This window comes from Mytilus galloprovincialis, chromosome 6, assembly GCF_965363235.1.
Source record: "Mytilus galloprovincialis chromosome 6, xbMytGall1.hap1.1, whole genome shotgun sequence".
Taxonomy (NCBI): domain Eukaryota; kingdom Metazoa; phylum Mollusca; class Bivalvia; order Mytilida; family Mytilidae; genus Mytilus; species Mytilus galloprovincialis.
Window position 1 is genome coordinate 2,449,644 of NC_134843.1, and position 23,273 is coordinate 2,472,916.

Below are 23,273 nucleotides of genomic sequence, written 5' to 3' on the forward strand. Positions count from 1 at the left end.
TACTTGCGCCAGACGAGCGTTTCGTCTAAAAAAAGCCTCGGTTATCTGAGTGACAGCCGTGTAACAATATCCGATCGTAATGTTTAACTGATGTCTGGTTGATAGATATAGTAAAGATATGTCATGTTTTCACCATCTGCAGAAAAACTTCACTTGTAGAGACTTATGTAAGTATACGTCAAACTACCATAGCTTATGGTACAATACCATCGTACAATACTCGACTTTCATCATCGGATAATTTTATTGTCCCTAAATCAAATACAGAATTATACATTGGTCCAAAAGTGTGGAATTCACTGTCCAGTGAAATTAAAAAATCAAAAAGTATATCTGCATTCAAATACTCTTACAAGTCATTTTATTTTTAAAAGTGTTAAATTTATAATTTAAGCCACAATGTATACCATAGGTGTTTTTGTTGTTGTTATATTTCTTTATATACGTCTTTTGTTTACATGTGTGTAATAGTAGATTAATTATGTTTTATTCATATTGTTAACATTGTATGTAGAAAGCCTCATTAAAAATTGGTTTAATCCAAATGAGTTACTCTCTTTAAATAAAGATATTATCATTATTATTATGGTAAACCCTTATGTTAGATACAGACATCAAAAGATGCAAAAAGACCAAGTAAAGTATCTGAAAAACCTGACATATAAACACAATTTATTCAAGACGAAGCGTAAAGACAGGTTGACAAATGTAAATTTAGATGGCCTTTTAATTAACATGATGATCAGTCCATTATATATATATATATATATATATATATATATATATATATATATATATATATATATATATATATATATATATGCTTAAATTAAATTAAACATTACTTTAAACACGTTACAGTAACAATTGTAGTTAACGTGTTAAAGATGGATTTAACGCGTAAAAGTGCATTTTACGCTTTAAAGTTGCATTACATGCGTCAAAATTGTTTTAAACGCGTTAAAATAATATTTAACGCGTTAAAGTTACATTTAACGCGTTAAAGTTGCATTTTACGCGTTAAAGTTGCATTAAACGCGTTAAAAGTGCATTTAACGCGTTTTAGTTGCTTTTACCGCGATTAAGTTGCATTTTACGTGTTAAACTTGCATTTTACGCGTTAAAGTTGCATTTAACGCGTTAATTCTTATTTTAACGCGATAAGTAATAATGACGATGATATTGAAAATGTGCTGAAAATCAATAAACTTTATCGCGTTGAGTGACAAAGTTATGTATGAGTGGCCGTTCGTGTCATTTGCGCGATATTCTATCGCGTTATTAAAAATAACGCGTTAATTTACTTAACTATCGCGTTACTTTACAACAATAACGCGTTATTTCTCGGTTTATCGCGTTAGTTTCCAAAACTAACGCGTTATTATACAAAACTATCGCGATATTTAATTTTTGCTATTAATTTGAAAAATTATCAAACTAACGCGTAAGTTTTCATAATTAACGCGATATTACTTTTTCAAGTAATAACGTGTTAGTTTCCAAAACTATCGCGTTACTTTCTCAAACTAACGCGTTATTTCTTCATTTTATGAAAACTATTCAATTAAGTATGGTCCAATCAGAGTCTTTGTTATTTCCATCTTTTGGCAATAGAAGTAAAATTAAAGTGGCTTGAATCCATGATCCGAGATAATTTTCAGTTTCTTTAAAATCATTGTTTTTGATTTTTTTGTTCGAAAACAAGATTTATATTGAAAATCAAAGATTTTTGTATCCCATTAACAACATTCTAACTTTAGTTTGTAGATTTCTAATTAATTAGCATTTACAATAAAACGAAATCAGGACAACGATTCAAACAAAGTATTATCTGTTAAGTCCAGGGAGTGATTCGTATTTGCGTCGTCAATTCTTTATGGCTAGGGATTATAAAGACTGCTTTATAAAATAGTTATTGGATAGTACTACAACGGAAGGGTAAAGCATTTCTGGGGTAAGCGTTCTTATAGGGTAAAAATATCTATCGAAACATGGAAATAAAGTCAAATTCTATACAATACGCATTTGGGACTATCCGACCCGTTGTCCTGGTAGTTCTTTATGGCTATGGATTTATAAATAGAACCCAAACGTAAAGCTATTGGATAGAACTGTAACGTGTGGGTAATAATTTCTGGGGGAAGCATTCTTAAAGGACGAAAATAACGCCCGAAACATGGACATAATGCCAAATTCTATATATAAAAAAACGCATTAGGGATACCCACTTGACCACACTTGTCACTGTTAATTCTTAACTGTAGAAAAAGATCAACTCCACAAAACTTTTGCCATGTACATTACTTGTCTCTGCTTTTGCAAGGAAGGTTACATCGTTAAAAAAGAGAGGTCAAAGATACCAAAGGAACAATCAATTCAAAAGTCGAAAACAAACCGCAATAGTAGCCAATTCATCTGTTATCTCCCCTCCTATCCTCTCTTCGTATTCAGTCTAGAGGAATAGTATTTGTGATTGGATAAAAAAAATAACATAACCTATCGTGTTTTTTCAATAAAATATCACGTTAGATTACATTTCTAGAACTAACGCGATAGTTTTGGACATTAACGCGATAAAATGTGGAAGTAACGCGTTAGTTTAACAAAGTAACGCGATAGTTTTACAAAATAACGCGTTAGTTTTGCAAAGTAACGCGATAGTTAAACAAAATAACGCGTTATTTTTTACTATCTCGTGATTTATAAATATCGCGTTATTTATGAACATTAACGCGTTAGTTTGATAATATTTCAAATAAATAGCAAAAATCAAATATCGCGATAGTTTTTTGTAATAACGCGTTATTTTTGGAAACTAACGCGATAAAACGAAGAAATAACGCGTTAGTTTAACAAAGTAACGCGATAGTTTTACAAAGTAACGCGTTATTTTCACTAACGCGATAGAATATCCCGCAAATGACATGAACGGCCACTCATACTTATGACACATGTGGCCATTTCATTTAGTAAGTTTCGAGTAAAATCTGACACCTTAAAACGTTGTTATAGTGAAAAAAAAGTATTTTCGGTCATTTTTTGTAGTTTTGTGATTAACGCGTTAAATAATTAAATAACGCGTTAAAAATTATTTAAACAGTATAGTTAAAACAGTATTTATCGCGTTACACGTGATGTTATCGCGTTAAATGTTAACGCGTTACTTTATCGGATTTTTGACATGAACGGCCTTTCATACTCATGTCGCGCTGTATCTCAGAAACGATTTATGATTATTGCATAAAACTTCACACACTTCTTAGTTTTATTTATCTGAAGATCTGTATTCTTTTTTGTGATGTTTTTATTTTTTTTTATAAAAAATATGTTGTGTGCAATTTTTTGTCTGTGTCTTATATAAACTTCCTATTGAGCAGGAATAAGGAATGCGTCAGATTACCTAGCATGACTTCTAGTACAACCCCCGTGTTATACTAAAAACGATAAATATGTGTATTTTCAAAAGAGGACGGGTGTATCATACGCTCGTGGCGCATCAAATCCGAGTTACAAACAAAAATCGAGGGGGACACATCAACTATAAGAGGAAAACAACGGAACAACAGAAACACTGATGGGCAACAAAAAACAAAAGCCAACATACATAGCAACTTACTATTTGTTAACAACTGCCATTTTCCTGACTTGGCACAGGACATTTTAAGAAAAAGATGTTGGCTGAACCTGGATTTACGGATAGCTAAACTTACTTATATTTCAATGTCAAAAGATATCGCTAATATGATAATACAGACATACAACACCGAAAAACAAAAGAACACTCAACACAGCGAAACGCATAAATAAATAATGTCAAAGCAGATTTTTTAACATGTAAAATGCAGAATAACCAAGGACATCTTTCATTAACAACAGCACAGCAAACCCCAAACTTGTTTTTTTTTACTTATATATAATCTTGAAATTCATACAATTATATGAAACGAGATCCAATAAAGGCAACAATAGTATACCGCTGTTCGAAATTCATAAATCGATTGAGAGAAAAGAAAATCCGATTTACAAACTAAAACTAAGGGAAACGCATCAAATATAAGAAGAGAACTAAACTTTACAATTATTTTCACAATGGTAGTCCATTTGCTATTTAAATTAACTGCTGAAATGTTTTTGAAGTAGCAATGCAGAAGTAAAAAATGATGTGTGTAAGACGTTTTCAGTTTATAGTATGATGAGAAATATCTCCTCAATATATATAATACGATAACTTTATACCTTTGTATCGTGTTTTTTTTTTTTTTTTTTTTTTTTTTGTATATTTTCTCACGTGAATGTAACTTTTACCCTTTCTCTATAGATCCATATTGTATAACTGTTGGTAAGAGAGTACTTGTAGATCTTGGCAGAGACAATACTCTACGACCAGGCCATACCATAACACTTAAATCATCCGCAATATACCGCATTGGAGCCATGCAACAGTATGCAGAGTTCGCTACAGGAAGTACAAACATAAGCATACCAGTTAATGCGGTAAATTATTAAAAATAAAAGATTTAGAAATAGTTCCTTGTTACCTTTGATTATTTTTAAGAAAGGTATTGCAATTTTAAACAACGAATTGGAAATGGCGATGATCATATAAATGTTTTGAGAATAAAGTAAGTTTTTAAAAGTGTTCCTACATATTCAACAGAAATCAATTGTTGCTCTAAAAAATTTTAATGACACTATTTACATCTTCTTGAAGTATAATTTTAGATAAATCAGAGCTCAAAATATAATTCGTTTTCCCTGTATTTCATCGAAAAAACGTTCGTTCGTCACTAAATGTATATAATAGAATGATAAAAAAAAGTGAAATGCATAGTTATTTAAGTTTAAAAATAAATTATTTAGATGCAGCCTCAGTTTTCCCTGATCGGACCATCAGTAGTTGGAAGTTGCGATGCATTTAATGTGGTACTCAAACAGACAAACAGTGGCTGTATAAAATTCAGATCTCATTGGTCCATACAGGCAAATCCAGGTAGGAAACTGAAGTGATAATTTACCTAGCAAATAGAGTTTCAAATCAAATTTTATATCGCTAAGTTATAATAAACATATGTACTTGGTTCTTTTTGTTTTAAAGAAACTAAATCATCAAAATTTGTCAACTCAAAATAGGTAAGCAAATCTATCGATTAATATTCATTTGCAAAAGGTCGATTTCAATCCGATGAGTCTCAAATATTTTCAAAAGACTGAAATTGTGTATGTCAAATCACAATTATTAATTATACCCCCGCTTTAAAAAAGGGGGAGTATACTGTTTTACCTCTGTCTGTCCTTCCGTCAGTCAGTCCGTCCGTCCCATGAATATTTTTCGTCGCATTTTTCTCAGGAACTACAATACAAGGATTTCTGAAATTTGGTTTCAGGGTTTATCTAAGTCAGCTATACCGTGTGATGCGTTTTCAGATTGATCACTTGACAACTTCCTGTTTACCGAACACTTGTATGATTTTACACATGATAGCCAAGTTGAAAATTTTCGTCATATTTTTCTCAGGAACTACAATACAAGGATTTCTGAAATTTGGTTTCAGGATTTATATAATTCAGCTATACCGTGTGATGCGTTTTCAGATTCATCACTCGACAACTTCCTGTTTACCGAACACTTGCATATTTTTACACTATTAATATTATCCACTTGCGGCGGGGGTATCATCAGTGAGCAGTAGCTCGCAGTTTCACTTGTTTGAACTTCTTGTTTCATTTTTAGCATCTGGTAATACATCTTGGGTCAACTCTACCTCGTTTACCTCCTTTATGAACAAAATTCATGATATGAAAAATAGTCCTAGGATGTTAGCCGTACACCATGATGAGGTAAATTTCATCTTGCAACTATGCTGCAGATCGATCTATCAATGTAGGGTAGCGGAATCGAGGTTTGCTGACTGAATTCACAATCAATCAATAAAAAACTGATATAATTGATGTAAGAATATGAACTTGTCAAACGAAAATAAAGGCAACAGTAGTATACCGCTGTTCAAAAATCGTAAATCTATGGACAAAAAACAAAATCGGGGAAACAAACTAAAACTGAGGGAAACGCATTAAATATAGGAGGAGAACAACGACACAACATTCAAATGTAACACACATAGCAACGGACTAAGCGTTAGACAAAATCCGATGAGAATAACCAATATAACATCAAAACCAAATACATGAATTTGGGATAGAAAAGTACCGTGACACGTCTTATAGCAATGAGAATTCACACTCAAATATAGGAGAAAACAAACGACACAACGGAAACACAACGTAAAAATGTTACACACACAGAAACGAACTATGATATAACAATGGCCATTTAAAAATAAGATACTAACATCAAAATAGAAAGCTAATGATAGGGAATATACCTATCTTGTACTTATGTTAATGTATGATATTTGATGTATTATATAACTGAATTACGAATGGACTGTTTGACGATATGACCATAGAAAATAAATATGCAGTCGCTCATAAAATGTTATAGAACAAAATTAACAACATATACTTTCTCACACATATTTGTGAACTGTTAATACATATCCATATATACACATTTTCAAATAGTCCTCGAATCCTTTTTTTTTAAATGAAAGTTACTTTATCCCGAATGAATTCACATAATGTTTCTATAAAACACAATATTCAGAATCATCTATGATTGTTAAGTAAACTTATTCCATCTAACATCAACTATTATCTCGTATCCATAATCCCTGAACCAAATTGGGTTATTTATTCGCAACATGGTAATGTTTTCTGAACATTCAATGTGCTATGCTTCTATGGTTCATTTAATGAAAAAAGTAAAGTCACAAAAATACTAAACTTCAGAAAAAATTCAAAACGGAAAGTTCCTAATCAAATGGCAAAATCAAGAGCTCAAACACAAGCACCAAATGAACGGATAACTAGTGTCATATTCCTGACTTGGTATAGTCAGTATCAAATAAGTATGCGTATCAAACGAGTATCTTTCATTCTTATATAACGAATAGTCGGTCTTGACTACTAGAAAAACACACGAGAGTATTAATATCATGTTTGTCAGTATTATGTATTGGCATAATATTATTGTAACTGATAAATGTACTTAAGAAATGTTATAAAATTTGCTATACCTTAAGTGCTAAGTGTTGCCCATATCTGTCCGTCCCGTCTGTCCTGCGCGTCCCCAAAAATAATTTCGATCTCGTACTTTAGTTTGGCTCAACCAAATATTATAAAGCTGATATACAAGTCACACAACACAAATCAAGATCGAAATTGCGTGACGTCACTTTAATCTCTTCATAAAATATGCACCTCTAAAAATATAAAAAAAATGTTGAATTTTTCGTTTCCTTTCTCTAACTTCAGTTTGCTTTAACCAAATATCATTAAACTTATACGAAACGTCCACCAACAGTGGCATCGACCCAGTGATGTAAATATTTATCAAAGGTACCAGGATTATGATATATGAAATATGTTATTACAATATATAATATATAATATATGGTATTACAATATTTAATTTTGAGCATTGTATTTGTTGTCGAAATATAATTATCAAATGAACCTCAATGTATTGTTATATATTAAAATGTATACATGTTGTGCATTTGCAGATACAACCTGGGGAAAATGTTGAATTCAGTGTAACTGTTCAGGATGATTTAAATGGGTTATCATACGTTGCAAGGCACAATGTTTCCCGAGAAATGACCATGAATCCTCTATCTGTATCTTTAATGATACTAGGCGATACAGCGCATGTTGATCCAGCCAATATAATACGTTTCTATGCCACAGCCAAAGTACCAGAATGTTATAACTTGACAGAGGTAAATATGAACGATCATCACGTCAATACTTCGGTCACGACATGATTATCCGTATATAAACATTAAAATTATAAAGAAACCAAGGTTTCAACTCCGTTGATTGTTGGTCGTAGATGATTTGATATTTTTAGGTCCATTTTCGTCATAAAGCTCTTCAACTGATTTGGTTCAAAGATCCTGATGAAGGTAAATAAAAAAGCCGCAGGAAATATATAACGTGTTGTATTCATTTTTTAATAATTATTATGGCTAATTTATGATAATTTATTTACATTTGAAACTGATGTAAAGAAATAAAATAAGTTACATGGATAAGTTTGAATTCAATCTTTTGATTCCAAATGTCGTGTAAAGTAGATCTAGGATTGTATACGTAGTTAATCAAAAATTGGTGAACATTCTTATCACTTAACTTAACTACGATATTTTGTTCCTCAGTTAGATTCGTGCTAATGTATCGTCCTCTTGATATTGCCGGATGTATAAACTAAATTAAGTTGAGAAAAACATAGTGAATGTGTCAAAGAGACAACAACCAGACCAAAGAGCAGAAAACAGCCGAAGGTCACCAATTGGTCTTTGACACAGCAAAAATATTCCGCATCCGAAGGCATGCTTCAGCTGGCGTCTTAACAAAACTTTACACTAGTTCAGTGATAATGGACGTCATAATAAACTTTAAAATATATAAATAAACTAAAATTAAAATTCATACAAGACTAACAAAGGTCAAAGGCTCCTGACTCAGGACAGACGCAAAAATGCGGCAGGATTAAACGTTTTGTGAGATCTCAACACTCCATATATACCGCTAGCCAATGTAGAAAAAACCAAACACACAGCAAAACGTACAGTAAGAAATAGTAAATCAAATGCAAAGAAGAATTTCGTTAACTCCACTACATATCCTCTTATTTTCAGTGATAGTCCTTGTTTTTCGTCCGAATTTAAATTGTTTAATTTGTGAGTACCTGCATATCCACATAGTATTTGATACTGGACGTTAAACAAACTCAAATAATTAACCAATCTCAGAGCATTTAATTAATTACTGCCGATTCCAATGAGTGTGTAGGGAAAGGTAACATATTTGGTTAGCTTGTTTACTAGCTGAACTGTTAAGTCATTATAAGGTAAGTTTAACTTCCCTCCTTTAAGAGTAGACTAGTCTGACAGATAACCAATCTATCGGTCTGTAGGACTAAACTCCTTCGAAAGAAAGATTGTTTACCTTACCTAATAACGACTTTAAGGTTCAGCTAGCAAGCAAGCTAAACAAAGATATTAACTATACCTACACACTCATTGGAATCGGCTGTACCCTTCTGAAAAACGAATGTCTTGTTTTTATTATGAAAATTAGGAAGATATCCACTCATAAATTCAGTGCGTATTCCTACTGTTGCTCTTATACCATTTTATTTTTTTTGAAGGAAATCGTTAAATTTAGTTGGCAAAGTGGAACCTCAGATTTTAGTTTGTCAGTATTTAATGACAAGCCAATAGCAGCCGTCAGACCGAACACATTGCGAGGTGGCAGCATGTATACAGTTACAATTATTGGTAGAGTTTTATCACTTTAATAAACAATTGATCATTTATTAACTTTTATAGACTGTTATCCTTTATGTATACTTTATGTATAAAGTAAAATAACAAAAATAACGAACTCCATGGAACATTTTATCCGGAAAGACCTTTATTAGATGGCAAAATGAGAGAGAGTGCAAATTCTTCAGTTAAAAAATGCATTTAAATATATATCATTTAGCATCCACGGTTTTGACGCCGTAGTTTAAATTTCTATTTGAAATATTAACTTTCAACCGAGATAAGATAAAGTAAATTTGATTGTTATAGATGTCAAATGACAAGAATATCAGTACCATGCATAAATCTATCCAGTAACCAGATATAATATAAGATTGTCTATCCAGTAACCAGATATAATATAAGATTGTCTATCCAGTAACCAGATATAATATAAGATTGTATTATCTATAAAGTTCAATGAAACTTTTCATTGTAGGAAAACAAGTTCTATAAGTAATTAATTCGAAGAAAACCCAATCCAAATATCTTTCTGACAATAATAAAAGGATTTTAAAAATATGCATTACTACATTTTTGCAACAATTCACTCTTCCTTCAAGTTATCCAAAAGGGCGTTAAGAAACCATTTTCACATATTCCAAGACCAAACAACTGGAACATCAGAGGGATATTAACAAAATAATAACATTTTGCTCCTTCAGCATTCTTTGAAGACGTTCCTGCAGCGGAAGCTGTTGATTTAGTAACGTTCCATACAATAAGTAAACCATTGGATGTTATCATCGATGGCGGTGATTTCATGGTATTCGCACCTCACCAAGAAGTTGTACTTGATGCTGGTGTTTCACAGGATCCTGACAGACAGAACTTACCCAAGTTCTTTACTTGGACATGCAAATATGCAAGTTTAGCTTATTGAATACCATATCTATGTTTATTAATCTAATATTATTAAAGAGACATTGAATAAACATCTTTGTTTGCTAAATAAAAATAAATACAAAGAAAAAAAATATGACAAGGATGCTTTTTTATTTCTAAAATTCGAAACTAAAGAGTATCATTAATATATTAAATACCATGTGTCAGATGTCCATAAGAAAATAGTTGATGAAATAAAAATAATTTATGTGTCAATTGTGTATTTTTTATGCAACAGGTGTGTACCGATGCTATAATGTCATGAATTAATCAAGAAGCTACAAATCAAAATAACAAAAGAAAAAGTTACAATTTAACGAAGTAAATTTTAGCGAATTAGTTTTGTCATATATTAAAGTCATATGAAACTAGTGACGGGTGAAAAATAATGTTTATCCAATCCTAGAACCAATGCATGTATATATCATAAACTTTAGTCTTCTGTGCAAGATTTTATCACTTTTTAACGCAAACATATCGTGTAATCGTCAATTTTTTTCTCTCTCTGTTATGAAGTGAAAATATGGCGGCTCATTAATTGTCGTGTTTTGAAGCCGTAGTTTACCTATTGTCACCTTATAGTAAACAATTAACAAAATAAACATGGATATTGAGCACGTGTATAACATGTACAAAAAGATAATAAATTATTTCAGTGACAGATCCATGCGTATTGCGATCACCGGATTGTTACGAGGAGGGTTACGCTAAGGTCACTTTGCATACGGAAAATATGTCGGCGAATTGCTTCCTGGAAGCAAGCAATTAAAAAAAGTGATCTTTTTCTAAATGTGGAAAAATTAAAGAATTTTCTTCAGAAAAAAGTATATGTTTATAAGTTAAATAATGAAAACTATCCATTTTGTTATAAAAACACATGTACATCATCTTTTTTTTTAATTTGAGGTTTCATATGACCTTAAGAACATTTGTTATTGTCAATTTGGTAATTGTAGGAAAATGGCTTTCCATGTTTAATAGCACATGGAAATGATACTGTTCATATGTCCTCAGTATTTACCTTCAATGAGAGGATTGTTATCCCGGTCAATACCTTAGCTGTTGGTGACAAGTAAGCGAATATAACTGTTTAATATGAAATTGTCAGGAAATATGAAAACTGTTGTAAGAAATAAAATGGTATTATAAATTATAAGATATCGTGATAAAATGCGTGTGTTCAAACGAACAGATGATGAATACTTTAATTTCTTTTTCTTCACATTAGTTCCGAATACGAAAACACAATTAAATTTGATTTTTTTTTCAAACTGTTACTAAAGCGGGAAAATATGAAAAAAATATTACTTCGTTTTTAGGATTCTGTTTGGTTCAGTTTCGTGAAAATGTGCTAAATAAGATAATCCCATAATTATTGTTGACATGAAAGTTTTTAATTTAACTCATTTGGATACGTATTTAAGCAATTTTTTTATTATACATGAAGAGGAGATGGACGAGCATGTCTTCATCGTCTGGTTCATTTATTCAAAAGATTTGAATGTACATGAAGGCAATAAAAGTATCCCGTTTTTAAAAATTCGCACATCAATTAAACGAGAGAAGAAAAAAAACAAGGCATAACAAACCAAAACCAAGAAAAAACAATCAATTATGAGAAAAAACAAGGGTTAAAAAGAAACACTTGACTGCTACAAAACCTAACGCCTACATACATAAAATGAACTAAACAAGGAAGCAATGCTGAATACACATTTCATTGACTAAACAGAAAACATAATTAATTAAAGTTAAAAGATGATTTATACATATTTTTAACGTATAAAATCGAATCAAACAGACATGAAAACAAAAAGCGATTGCATGTGTTCGTTATCTATTAATATTCATATTTTTATTTATATCGGGTAATATGACCGTCTGATCTTCGGAGGTCATTTTATGGATTATAAGACAGCATATGGCTGAAAACAAGTCCGGATTGCTGATACATTATATGGAACCTGTGCACTATAAAAAATTTTTTTTTTAGGTTTTTGTAAATGTGAGAACTTAGGTCAAATCGATGAACATGAATTTGACAGCTAATGATGCTTTAAGAATAAACACAAGGAAGGGAAAATACGAACGTTTATACACTTCAGTGTTCTGTTGTTCAGTTGTTTTCCTCTTATATTTGATTTAAGTTTGTAACCCGGATTTACTTTCTCTCAGTCGATTTATGACATTTGAACAGCTGTATAGTAATGTTGCCTTTATTTAAATCTTTTCAGGATGATGTGGACAGCAACGATGACAGTCGGTCAACGTACGGGTAATTACACGACAACTGTAGAAATTGTCAATGTCTTGCCGCCATCTCTAGTTTTACAACTCACAAATAGTATAGTAAACCCTGGAGATAAACTTAGAATTCCATGTACAGTTACGTCTCATGGTCCAGTTATGATGATGTGGTCTTCCTCGTCCGATAATGGTAAGAGAATTTCCCATATTTTCTCCATATTCCAAGAGCTTCAAAGTGCTAAGTTTTAAGTGTGTATTTTTTTTTTTGATTTTCACTAGTATCGACTTTTCCAGTTCTTGTGTCAGACTATTTTCGTTACTGACATTAGATTTGTTTGCCTTTATATACAATTATTTTATGTATGTTGTTCTTTTTATGTTTAATATAACAACAGTATTGTATAATATTAGGCACGCTATAATTGCAAAATATCACCTTTTTTTAATTCGTATGATTCAATTCTTATTTTTTTCTGCAATTTTATGTTTCATACTGAAAAAAAGAGAGAGAGGTTAAAGGGGCTCCTGGGTATAAATCAATTTTTTTTTCTAATATAGGATTTCGCTATAATTTTTTATAAATGAACTTTATCATATACTTTAAAGAAAAATGAAATTAAAAAATGGGGTCACCGTTCATTTTAGCTCACAATCTGACTCCGGAAGAAGCATACATTTTTGTTAATGTCATTTTTTTCTGTTGAACTAATAAGAGAAATAGAGGTAATATCGAAATAAAAAAATAACCTAATTACAGAAATCGTTTAAATTTTACAATTATTTAGTTTATGCACAGCTTATTTTAAAACAATAATAAAAAATATAGGTCACCGATGAGTTAAAAAAGATATTTCAAATTTAATGCCAAAAAATGGCATTTTTGCACCAAAGGGAGATAATTTTGAGCTTTTTCAATGATATAAACATTTTAAAGGTCATCTGGGACCAAACCGAATCGATTTGTTGGGATGATTTTTGTACCATATCATAAATTAATAACTAATAGTGTAATGAATAAAATTTGTAATGAAAAAATAAAGGTTTAATTTTTTGCTGAAATTTTTGTACCCACGAGCCACCTTAAACAGATTTTAAATTAACTATCTTAACCTAAAGGTTGCTACACAAAGGCACCGCTACCCCAATTATTATAAAACACAAACAAACTACTTAATAAAGGTTTTTCAATTACAACAATTAGTGAACAATTATATTCACTCAGTATGTAAACAATGTCACTGGAATAATACGTTGTGTGTCATTTTTTAAGGTTTTGATTCAATCGATCTTTCAACCATACTTAACTCTGAGTCAATACTTCAAGAATCAACAGTATCGGTGACAAACAAGGAGTTTTCTTTGTTCATTGACTTGTCTGGCATTGCCACGCTACCAGCAGGAGCTACATTTGTATTTGTTGTGACAGCATTCGCTCTAGATAATGAGCAGAGTAGTGAAAAGAGGGTTCATGTGACAGTTAATTCCCCACCAACAACTGGCGATGTCCAGGTAAGTTGAATGTTTTGTAATATTTAGATCAAAAGTATAAAACACGGGATTTAAAATACAAGGGAGCTAACCTAGACACATATATTTACATATTTATGTAGATATGATAGGTTAAACCTGGTTTTAAACCAGCTTAACCTCTCACTTGTATGAAAGTTGCGTAAAATTCAATTAAATTGGCAACATTGTGTGTGCAAAACAAATAGACATGATAGGTAAATATGTCAAAAATTGGGTACAGTAGTCAACAATGTGTTATAATCTTAACCACTATAAAACAACTATGTCAACAAAGAAAAAATGACATGCAAAAACTCTACAGACAAAGCAATTAAGACAAATGAAAGACAGGAATATAAAAATGCCGATAGCACAATGACAAAATTACGGGATGTATAAAAACCGATCCACGCAATGAAGATATCATCAACAATGGACTAATAAGTAAAGGTTGAAAATATACAAAGGAAAATAACACTATACTGTTTCATGTAATAAGGAAGATAAACAACCCCAGTCTCTAGGATTTAATACATAACTTCATGGCAGTAACACATAAGGGATATACATTTCCAAATTAATTCGGTATGCAAGGGCTTAACCAGGTTTAATCCACCATTTTCTACATTTGAAAATGCATGTACCAAGTCAGGAATATGAAAGTTCTTGTCCGTTCGCTTTTGATGTGTTTTGTCATTTGATTTTGCCATGTGATTATGGACATTCCGATTGGATTTTCCTCTGAGTTCAGTATTTTTTGTTATTTTACCTTTTGCTGCTGCTACTTACAGCACTCAAGACTTTTTTAAAACGTCACAACTGCCTGAACAGATAGATGACGAACCAGGACTATGTCAAAGAACGTCTTGTCCTTTTTAAAATAAAAAAAATCAACAGAAGGTATCAAGACAACGTTAATAAATATATTTTATCAACTTAACAGATAATACATGATGCAATTAAATAAGAGAGCCTTGAGTGGCAGCTGTAAACTCTTGAATACCAAATTAATTGGGAAATGTATATCTCATATGTGTTATTAGGGCCCCGCCAAAGGCGGGTCGCCCTATAGTGATCAGTCTGTCCGTCCGTCCGTCCGTCCGTCCGTCCGTCCGTAACACTTTGTAATAACTTTGTGTCCGCTCCATATCTAGAGAACCATTATGATTTCATACTTTATACTTTACATGGTTATTAACCACCACCAGAGGGTGTGTCATGATGTATGTACAACTTCCTAGGTCAAAGGTCAAGGTCAAAAAACTTTGGTTTCAGTTGACAACCCTGTGTCCTGTGGTGAAGATCGTGTCCGCTGTATATCTTGAGAACCGTTATGATTTCAAAGTTTATACTTGACATGTATATGAACCAACACCAGAGGGTGTGTCATAATTTATGAACGACTGCCTAGGGCAAAGTTCAAGGTCAAAAACTCTGGTTTCAGTTGACAACCCCATGTCCTATGGTAAAGATCGTGTCCGCTCTACATCTTGAGAACCGTTATCATTTCAAAGTTTATACTTGACATGTATATAAACCAACACCAAAGGGTGTGTCATAATTTATGTGCAACTTCCTAGGTCAAAGGTCAAGGTCAAAAACTTTGGTTTCAGTTGACAACCCCATGTCCTATGGTAAAGATCGTGTCCGCTCTACATCTTGAGAACCGTTATCATTTCAAAGTTTATACTTGACATGTATATAAACCAACACCAAAGGGTGTGTCATAATTTATGTGCAACTTCCTAGGTCAAAGGTCAAGGTCAAAAACTTTGGTTTCAGTTGACAACCCCGTGTCCTATGGTAAAGATCATGTCCGCTCTATATCTTGAGAACCGTTATCATTTCAAAGTTTATACTTGACATGTTTATAAACCAACACCAAAGGGTGTGTCATAATTTATGTGCAACTTCCTAGGTCAAAGGTCAAGGTCAAAAACTTTGATTTCAGTTGACAAACCCATGTCCTATGGTAAAGATACAATTTTTTAATGCACATTATTCACAGCGGGGCCCACAGAGATGGCTCCCATCTCAATGATATCTAGTTGCCACGAAGTTGTTGGAAGTTAATGTATCAAACTTTGATGTCCACCTCCTTTCTAAAAGGTGAAAGTAAAATCATCCCTCCAATTATTTTATGGACACCATCACAATTGGTTGACCGTTAAAATATATCTGTTTAACTGATGGCAACGGATATGCCCACGAAGCACATCATACCTTTTGGAAAAGTTTCAGTTGTTTTCTTTAATATTGGCAGATAAGCCCGTCTAATGGAACATCAATGACCACAGATTTCACTATAGATGTAGGCGATGGTTGGACAGATATTGACGGAGATAGTACCTTGTTCTTTTTTTCTGTAAAGGAAGCTAACCTAGACAGAATACGTCTGAATGCAAGGGGTCTATCTGATGTTTACAGCTACATGTTTAAACTGACAGAAGGTACTTTTATTCGTATAGGACTACAGTTATTAAAGTTGCTTTTTTATTTCTTAGTTCAGTTTAGTAAATAGAAACCAAATTTAGAATTATTTAATACTGGATTGCTGAGAAAACCGTGCTATCTATGTAGCTTTTACATATATATTAATTTTAATATTTGAAGTCTCGGTCTGGTTTATTTGCGAATCTTTTAGAAAAATAGTTAGACTCTGACTGAAATTGGAAATACAAACATATTGTACCCAACTTGATAGAGATTATGGATGAAAATCCATTAGTATTTTAAAATATAAGGGGCTTTAGTTGATAACAGAGACGTCATTGCAAAGACGTTCAAGTACACTTTGAAAGTGAACAAGACAAAGGACTTATCTTTTGTTTTACAACAATCATGTAAAACAGCATATAACCATAATGCGTAGATCATATATGACTCTGTTAATGAAATCACACACCTCTTATTGAGAATATTAAAAAAAAGGACATCACAAAACAGTATATATAGATATATTTTTTTATATCTTATTACGAACAAAAAAATCATCTGATTAGGCACTTTAAAAATCAGAGTTTTCTCCCTTATATAATTACATAAATGGGTTTCTTTGTGTTTGTTAATTGTTAAAATCGGCAACAATAACTATTAGGTTGAGTTATTTTCTAGGTGTTTATGACGTCATAGTTGAACTATGTGATACATATGGAGCTTGTTCAAATGTGAATTTGAAGGCCGCTATTACTGTGTTGGGCAAGACTTTTACTGAAGCAGAACTTGATCAAGCTGCTGCGTCAATAACAGCAACTCTTAAAACAGGTAAAACCAATTTAAAACATGAAAAGATAAATAAGAGAAGACTTATATTCTCCTCTGTTTCCCAGAAAAATAGATATGTATTATTAAATTATTTGCTTAGATTCATCAATCAAAATAACGTCTTCTCAAAAAAGTTTCCGCATTGTTCTATTGTTGAGATATTTACCGGGTCTAAAATATAAATAGAAGAATATACATGAATGATTCTATCAAGGATTCCATAAAACCATCAACAAGATAATTTTTCTTGTAAGATTTAAATGTTCTATTTGACTGATTCTGTATCATCGATACTATCTGTCTAATGTCCTTGTATGTCAAAGGCTAAGGTATAGTCTATACTTTTATTACTAAGAAAACAAAAAACATGTGTATTCCTGTAAGTTGAAAAAATGAAAACTTTACAGATATGAATGCAGCTATTGGAATGGCTATGACAATGTCCAGTCTCCTTGTAACTGATAACCAGAACAGCACTGATTCTGTTTCTCTTGTCATCAACGAAGTAGCTACCAGTCTTTTGATTTCTGTTGTTGCAGCGTACGTATAATAAATGGCGTAATAATGCGCATGTAGATCTAGTGAACTTTTACATTTAAAACAAATTAAGGGAATTGGGAACAGATAAATAACAGTATAATGCATGCAAAAAACTTGTTTCATTGAACACGACACATTACTATCATCGAGTACGATCGAGGCTAACATTTGGAAAGCAAAAAACTTAAGTTAAAGAGCATTGAAACTTAAAGAACCTAATTAGATCAGTCTAATTTACCTAGCAGGACAATTCCATTTAAGGAAATTGCAGATTATCTAATACTTTCATATTACTTTAATACGCAAATGAAAAGAACGCATTACACGCAATTGCTTACTGCAACAAAACACAACTAGCGGAAAAGCACATTCATTCTTTTAGTTCATTCTTACGTCACAGTTTTTAATTATTTCAAAGTGCATTGAAAAATTATAATTTTGAGGAGGAGTTCTATGATTAGAAACTCCAATTTGAGATTAGTTTGTGTCTGGCTGGCGACCATTTCTTTTTCTATTTCATAAACATATATTTTCTGAAAATGAGATCACTGTGGCCTACCTGTACTTTTCAGCGTTGATCCAGCTGACGCTACATCCGTTTTAGATTCTGCTAATAACATGCTACAGCGTTTGGCTGACAGTGGTGGGTTGACACAGACAGTGATCACCGTTAGTCAGTCATTAGCTTCTGATTTAGCTTCATATGTCACAAAAGGAACAGGTCGTAAGTATTTCGATACTAATTCTCAAAAACATGTTTCAAAATAACCTACATTTGAATAAATGTTATTTTTTATAATTGATTATATGATGCAAACAAGGAAGAACTCCATAACTACCAATATATACTAGTCAACAAACGAAACGATACAAGGCAATGCATTTTTCATACACAATGAAATTGGATACACTGGACCAAAGTAAATAATTGCCCAATTGGTCAAATTTTTACAGAGTGTTATTTTCTCATCAAAACCTTTGATTGAAAGTAAAAACGGGCTTTGTTTTATTTTTTTTTTTTTATTATTTGAAAAATCATACTTTTTGCCAAACAATTCAAAAAACGATATTAGAACTTAAAATTAAAATTTTAAACATGGTTTACTTAAAATTAAAATTTTAAACATGGTTTACTTAAAATTAAAATATTTTAAACATGGTTTACTTAAAATTAAAATTTTAAACATGGTTTACTTAAAATTAAAATTTTAAACATGATTTACTTAAAATTTTGAATGCCTTTGCAGATGTTTGAATACTTAGTTCTCATCTTCGAAATTAAGTGCCGACTTTTGTCATCATTTTACGCAAAATGAATTTGACCCCTATGTTCAATAACTCGGTATTTTCTAAATATATGAACGTCACTGATGAGTCTTATGTAGACGAAACGCACGTCTGGCGTACTAAATTATAATCCTGGTACCTTTGATAACTATTTGCAATTTGGTCACATTCTTTTAATCATATGCATTTGCTTTGTAAATGAACGTTTTTTATTAGATAATTGAACAGTTTTTCATATCTATTATATTTTATGATACATTGGAGTTCAAACATGTGTATCGTTTTTTTCTTGACTAGTAGATCTATAAGCAGACAATTTAGTTGATAAATATTTCTTTATGTCAAAATATGTCATTGTTGGTTATTATGACAAACAGTTGCAATATTGTTCGGATACTCTGTATGACTAAACTTGACAACAACTTGTTAAGTGGCCAGGCTAGTTCAAGGAGAAGCAATTCCAAATGATAACTAGACAGCAGGACTATTATTTAACATCAAATATTGTGGAAATTAATATATGGGATTAATAACTTAGGAAATAAATTTGTATGAAGCCATTTTGCTGCTTTAATACTATTTTTTCTCCTGAAAAGCGTATGCATTAAATTTATAAACCAACAACAAATCAAGAGCAAAATAAAGGCAACAGTAGTATACCGCTGTTCAAAACTCATAAATCTATGGACAAAAAACAAAATCGGGGTAACAAACTAAAACTGAGGGAAACGCATTAAATATTAGAGGAGAACAACGACACAACATTAAAATGTAACACACACAGCAACAGACTAAGCATTAGACAAAATCCGATGAGAATAACCAATATAACATCAAAACCAAATACATGAATTTGGGATAGAAAAGTACCGTGACACGTCTTATAGTAATGTGAATTCACACTCAAATATAGGAGAAAACAAACGACACAACAGAAACACAACGTAAAAATGTTACACACACAGAAACGAAGCCATCCAAAGTAAGCTAAGGGCTCATTTAAGTGTGCTTATATTTTTATCTTTTTTAGAATCTAGAAGACGAAAGAAAAGGACCACTACGGTGGACATTACTCCGTTACCAATAAATAATGTAAGTTACTATACAAAAAAAGTGAAATAACAAAAATATAAAACTCCGAGGAAAGTCCCTAATCAAATGGTAAAACCAAAAGCTCAAACACATCAAACGAATGGATAATAACTGTCATATTCTTGACTTGGGACAGGCATTTTTCTTATGTAAATTTTGGGTAGATTGAAACTGGTTTTATAGCTAAATACATGAACGCTGACAAAATGTCATTATCAATCAATAAAAAGTAAAATCACAAAAATACTGAACTCAGAGGAAGATCAATTCGGAAAGTCCATAATCACATGGCAAAATCAAATAACAAAACGCATCAAAAACAAATGGACAAGAACTGTCATATTCCTGACTTGGTACAGGCATTTTCAAATGTAGAAAATGGTGGATTGAACCTGGTTTTATAGCTAGCTAAACCTCTCACTTGTATGACAGTCGAATCAAATTCCATTATACTGTCACCGATGCGTGAACAAAACAAACAGACACAATAGGTAAAAATGTCAAAAAATAGGGGTACAGCAGTCAACATTGTGTTATCATCTTAATAACTATAAGAGAATATTTGTTTCTGCAACAACCATGTTTTGGTCGAACATAAATCACAAAATATCAATCTCAAAAATCAATGTAAATCTTAATTGTACTCACTGTTTTGATATATGTTTATTATGATAGTAAATAAACTCATATTTGCCTTGGTGATGTCAGTTATCTCTCAAATTATAAAGTTTCTTCTTAAGATAGCCAAAAAAGCCAACAAATTGATCTTTACTTTAGCATATTGAGAAAAAAAACATCAATGCTGAAATCATACATGTACGATATCGAAGGTTTTTTTTTAAGCATAATGAATGTATTACTTTCACGCATACCCAAATTGTAAATTTTATTACCTTCGTGTATTATAGGCAGCAGTGCTATTAACAACGTATAGTGCCACATTTTCACAACAGTCAGAAGACAGTATATCGACCAATTCTGCCACAGATTATCATCAATCTTTAGACAATATTTTCATAGGATTGTGTGCAACGGTGGCATATGCCGAGGACCCCGTAGTTATTTCATCAACATTAACGACTATCAATATCGACAAACGAGTGACAGAGAATACTGAATCTTTAGTTTATGATGTTACATGCAAGAACTGCACATCTTCTATTACACATCCTGCTCACGTGAGACTTATTAATTTTTTATTATTAACTCGTATGATACCAATCTTCGTGGGCACGAATCGATGCAGGTTCTTAGATAAACTTCTTTAAACGTAATAGTGTTATTAGCTGTGCTGTTGGGTTATTTGGAAAGCTAGGCAAAAACTCTCACACATAGCATATTTGTGAAAAAACACAAATACATATAACATTTTATTACCACGAATAGGCTTATTAATTCACAAACCTGCCTACCTAACTATCTTCTTCGCTTCTGGTGGAGCATAAGGTCGCCACAAGATTTCGCCATCCAGATCTGTTTTTATCCTTTGTTCCTGCTGCTCCCCAGGTCATTACAAGCTCCTTCAGTTCTGCCTCAATTGTTCGACGCCGCCAGGTGGTTATGGGTCTTCCTCTAGGTATCTTCCCCCTGAGGTGTCCATCTAAGAGCTGTCCTGGTTATATTGGATACAGGCATCCTGAAATCATGCCCCAGCCATCTGAAGCTCCTCTGTTGTATTTGTTTTAGGGTACACGTGGGCTTGGTCAATTCAAGGAGATGTTCATTTGAAATACGGTATGGCCAAAAGATTTTACAAATTCACCTTAGACAATTGTAGTGGAAACTTAAGAGCGACCTCAAATCTGTTTTTGTTACTTTCAAGTATTTTACTTTCATACAGAATGACAGATTTCTCAATTCACAAATAGACATGCATTATCAGGAAGAAAATTTGAAATATTGCTTTCAGACTTAATGGCAGCAATCATAAATTGGTTGATCGTTCTTTTGTCTCAGCTTCTTCTGAAGTTACTAGTGAAATTTTAATTCTGAAAGTTTTGTTCATCTGACATTATTATCTGTATGTCATATTTCTTATTTTTATACATGCTATTAAATAGAATCAAACAAATATATTCGTGATGGTTGTTATACAGAACTAATTCATTATAAAGATTTTCAGTCCATCTTTCTCATAACCCTGTGTAGGAGCAAATTTGTGCGTTATAAACCCGCCTCAGATAATGAATTATTCAAAAATGCATTATGACAACTATGTAAAAGAACACATGTGAGTCATGGAAAATATATATACACAACTTAATGGTGCCTTCAAAATGCTTCATTTTATTTCTAACGGTTTGAAGACTTGAAAAATCTGTCTATAATTTGATATGCAAATGTTATTTCATTTTTATGCAGGTGACATATGGGATATCAATTCAGAATAAATACGCAAGCTGGGATTGTTCCCCTTATTTGAGTTGTTATGGAGCATGCTTCGTCTCTGCACAATTAACAAAGGATTTAGTGACACCAACATCCCCGTCTGAAATGAGTTTAACCAATCGAGTTCGCCGAAGCGACATTATAATTCTAAAAGTTATAAATCCAGTTGAAAATTCTATATTGACTGTTGGTAACCTTGAAACGCCGATAACAATAACTATCAGAGTGGACGGTGATGTAAACACTACAGCTTATAGTTTACAGGTATTCTAGTTTCTATAGAATTTGTTGATAGAAAGAAAATGTGTGTATTGCATTGAAAAACTGCATTGTCTTCGATCTATAGTACAGTCTGTCGTACTTTTTCATATAATTTGTTGTCAAGAATTTAAATTGTCCTTAAGTATTTAAAAATGAAATCGATAATGTATGATTGATAATTTTCTACCGTATTTGGCACTAGGATTGGCATTTGCTTAATCGTATGTTAACTTCTTAAACCATCTATACACTTTCAAACAATTGTTTGTAAATTTTTGTATTACCAATCTGTGTTTGTATAAGTAGAAATGGATCATGATAGACATCTTACAATCTGTTCTGCTCAAACTAAAAAACAATTATAGCCGT

The 23,273-nt window shown here is 32.0% G+C and overlaps 1 protein-coding gene across 2 annotated transcripts in view; it reads left to right on the top strand.

Moving 5' to 3' along the window:
• The window catches only part of LOC143078688 (uncharacterized), a 66,372-nt gene that overhangs the window by 34,055 nt on the left and 9,044 nt on the right, over window positions 1–23,273 (top strand). For both annotated transcript variants that reach the window (XM_076253595.1, XM_076253594.1), the window contains 16 exons: window positions 4,319–4,494; window positions 4,861–4,990; window positions 5,732–5,838; window positions 7,626–7,841; window positions 9,275–9,404; window positions 10,097–10,296; window positions 11,273–11,388; window positions 12,551–12,753; window positions 13,834–14,072; window positions 16,336–16,522; window positions 17,187–17,336; window positions 17,744–17,876; window positions 18,449–18,600; window positions 20,194–20,255; window positions 21,164–21,433; window positions 22,617–22,907. In XM_076253595.1, the coding sequence (XP_076109710.1) occupies window positions 4,319–4,494; window positions 4,861–4,990; window positions 5,732–5,838; window positions 7,626–7,841; window positions 9,275–9,404; window positions 10,097–10,296; window positions 11,273–11,388; window positions 12,551–12,753; window positions 13,834–14,072; window positions 16,336–16,522; window positions 17,187–17,336; window positions 17,744–17,876; window positions 18,449–18,600; window positions 20,194–20,255; window positions 21,164–21,433; window positions 22,617–22,907 (2,762 nt within the window). The remainder of the gene's footprint in view (window positions 1–4,318; window positions 4,495–4,860; window positions 4,991–5,731; window positions 5,839–7,625; window positions 7,842–9,274; window positions 9,405–10,096; window positions 10,297–11,272; window positions 11,389–12,550; window positions 12,754–13,833; window positions 14,073–16,335; window positions 16,523–17,186; window positions 17,337–17,743; window positions 17,877–18,448; window positions 18,601–20,193; window positions 20,256–21,163; window positions 21,434–22,616; window positions 22,908–23,273) is intronic.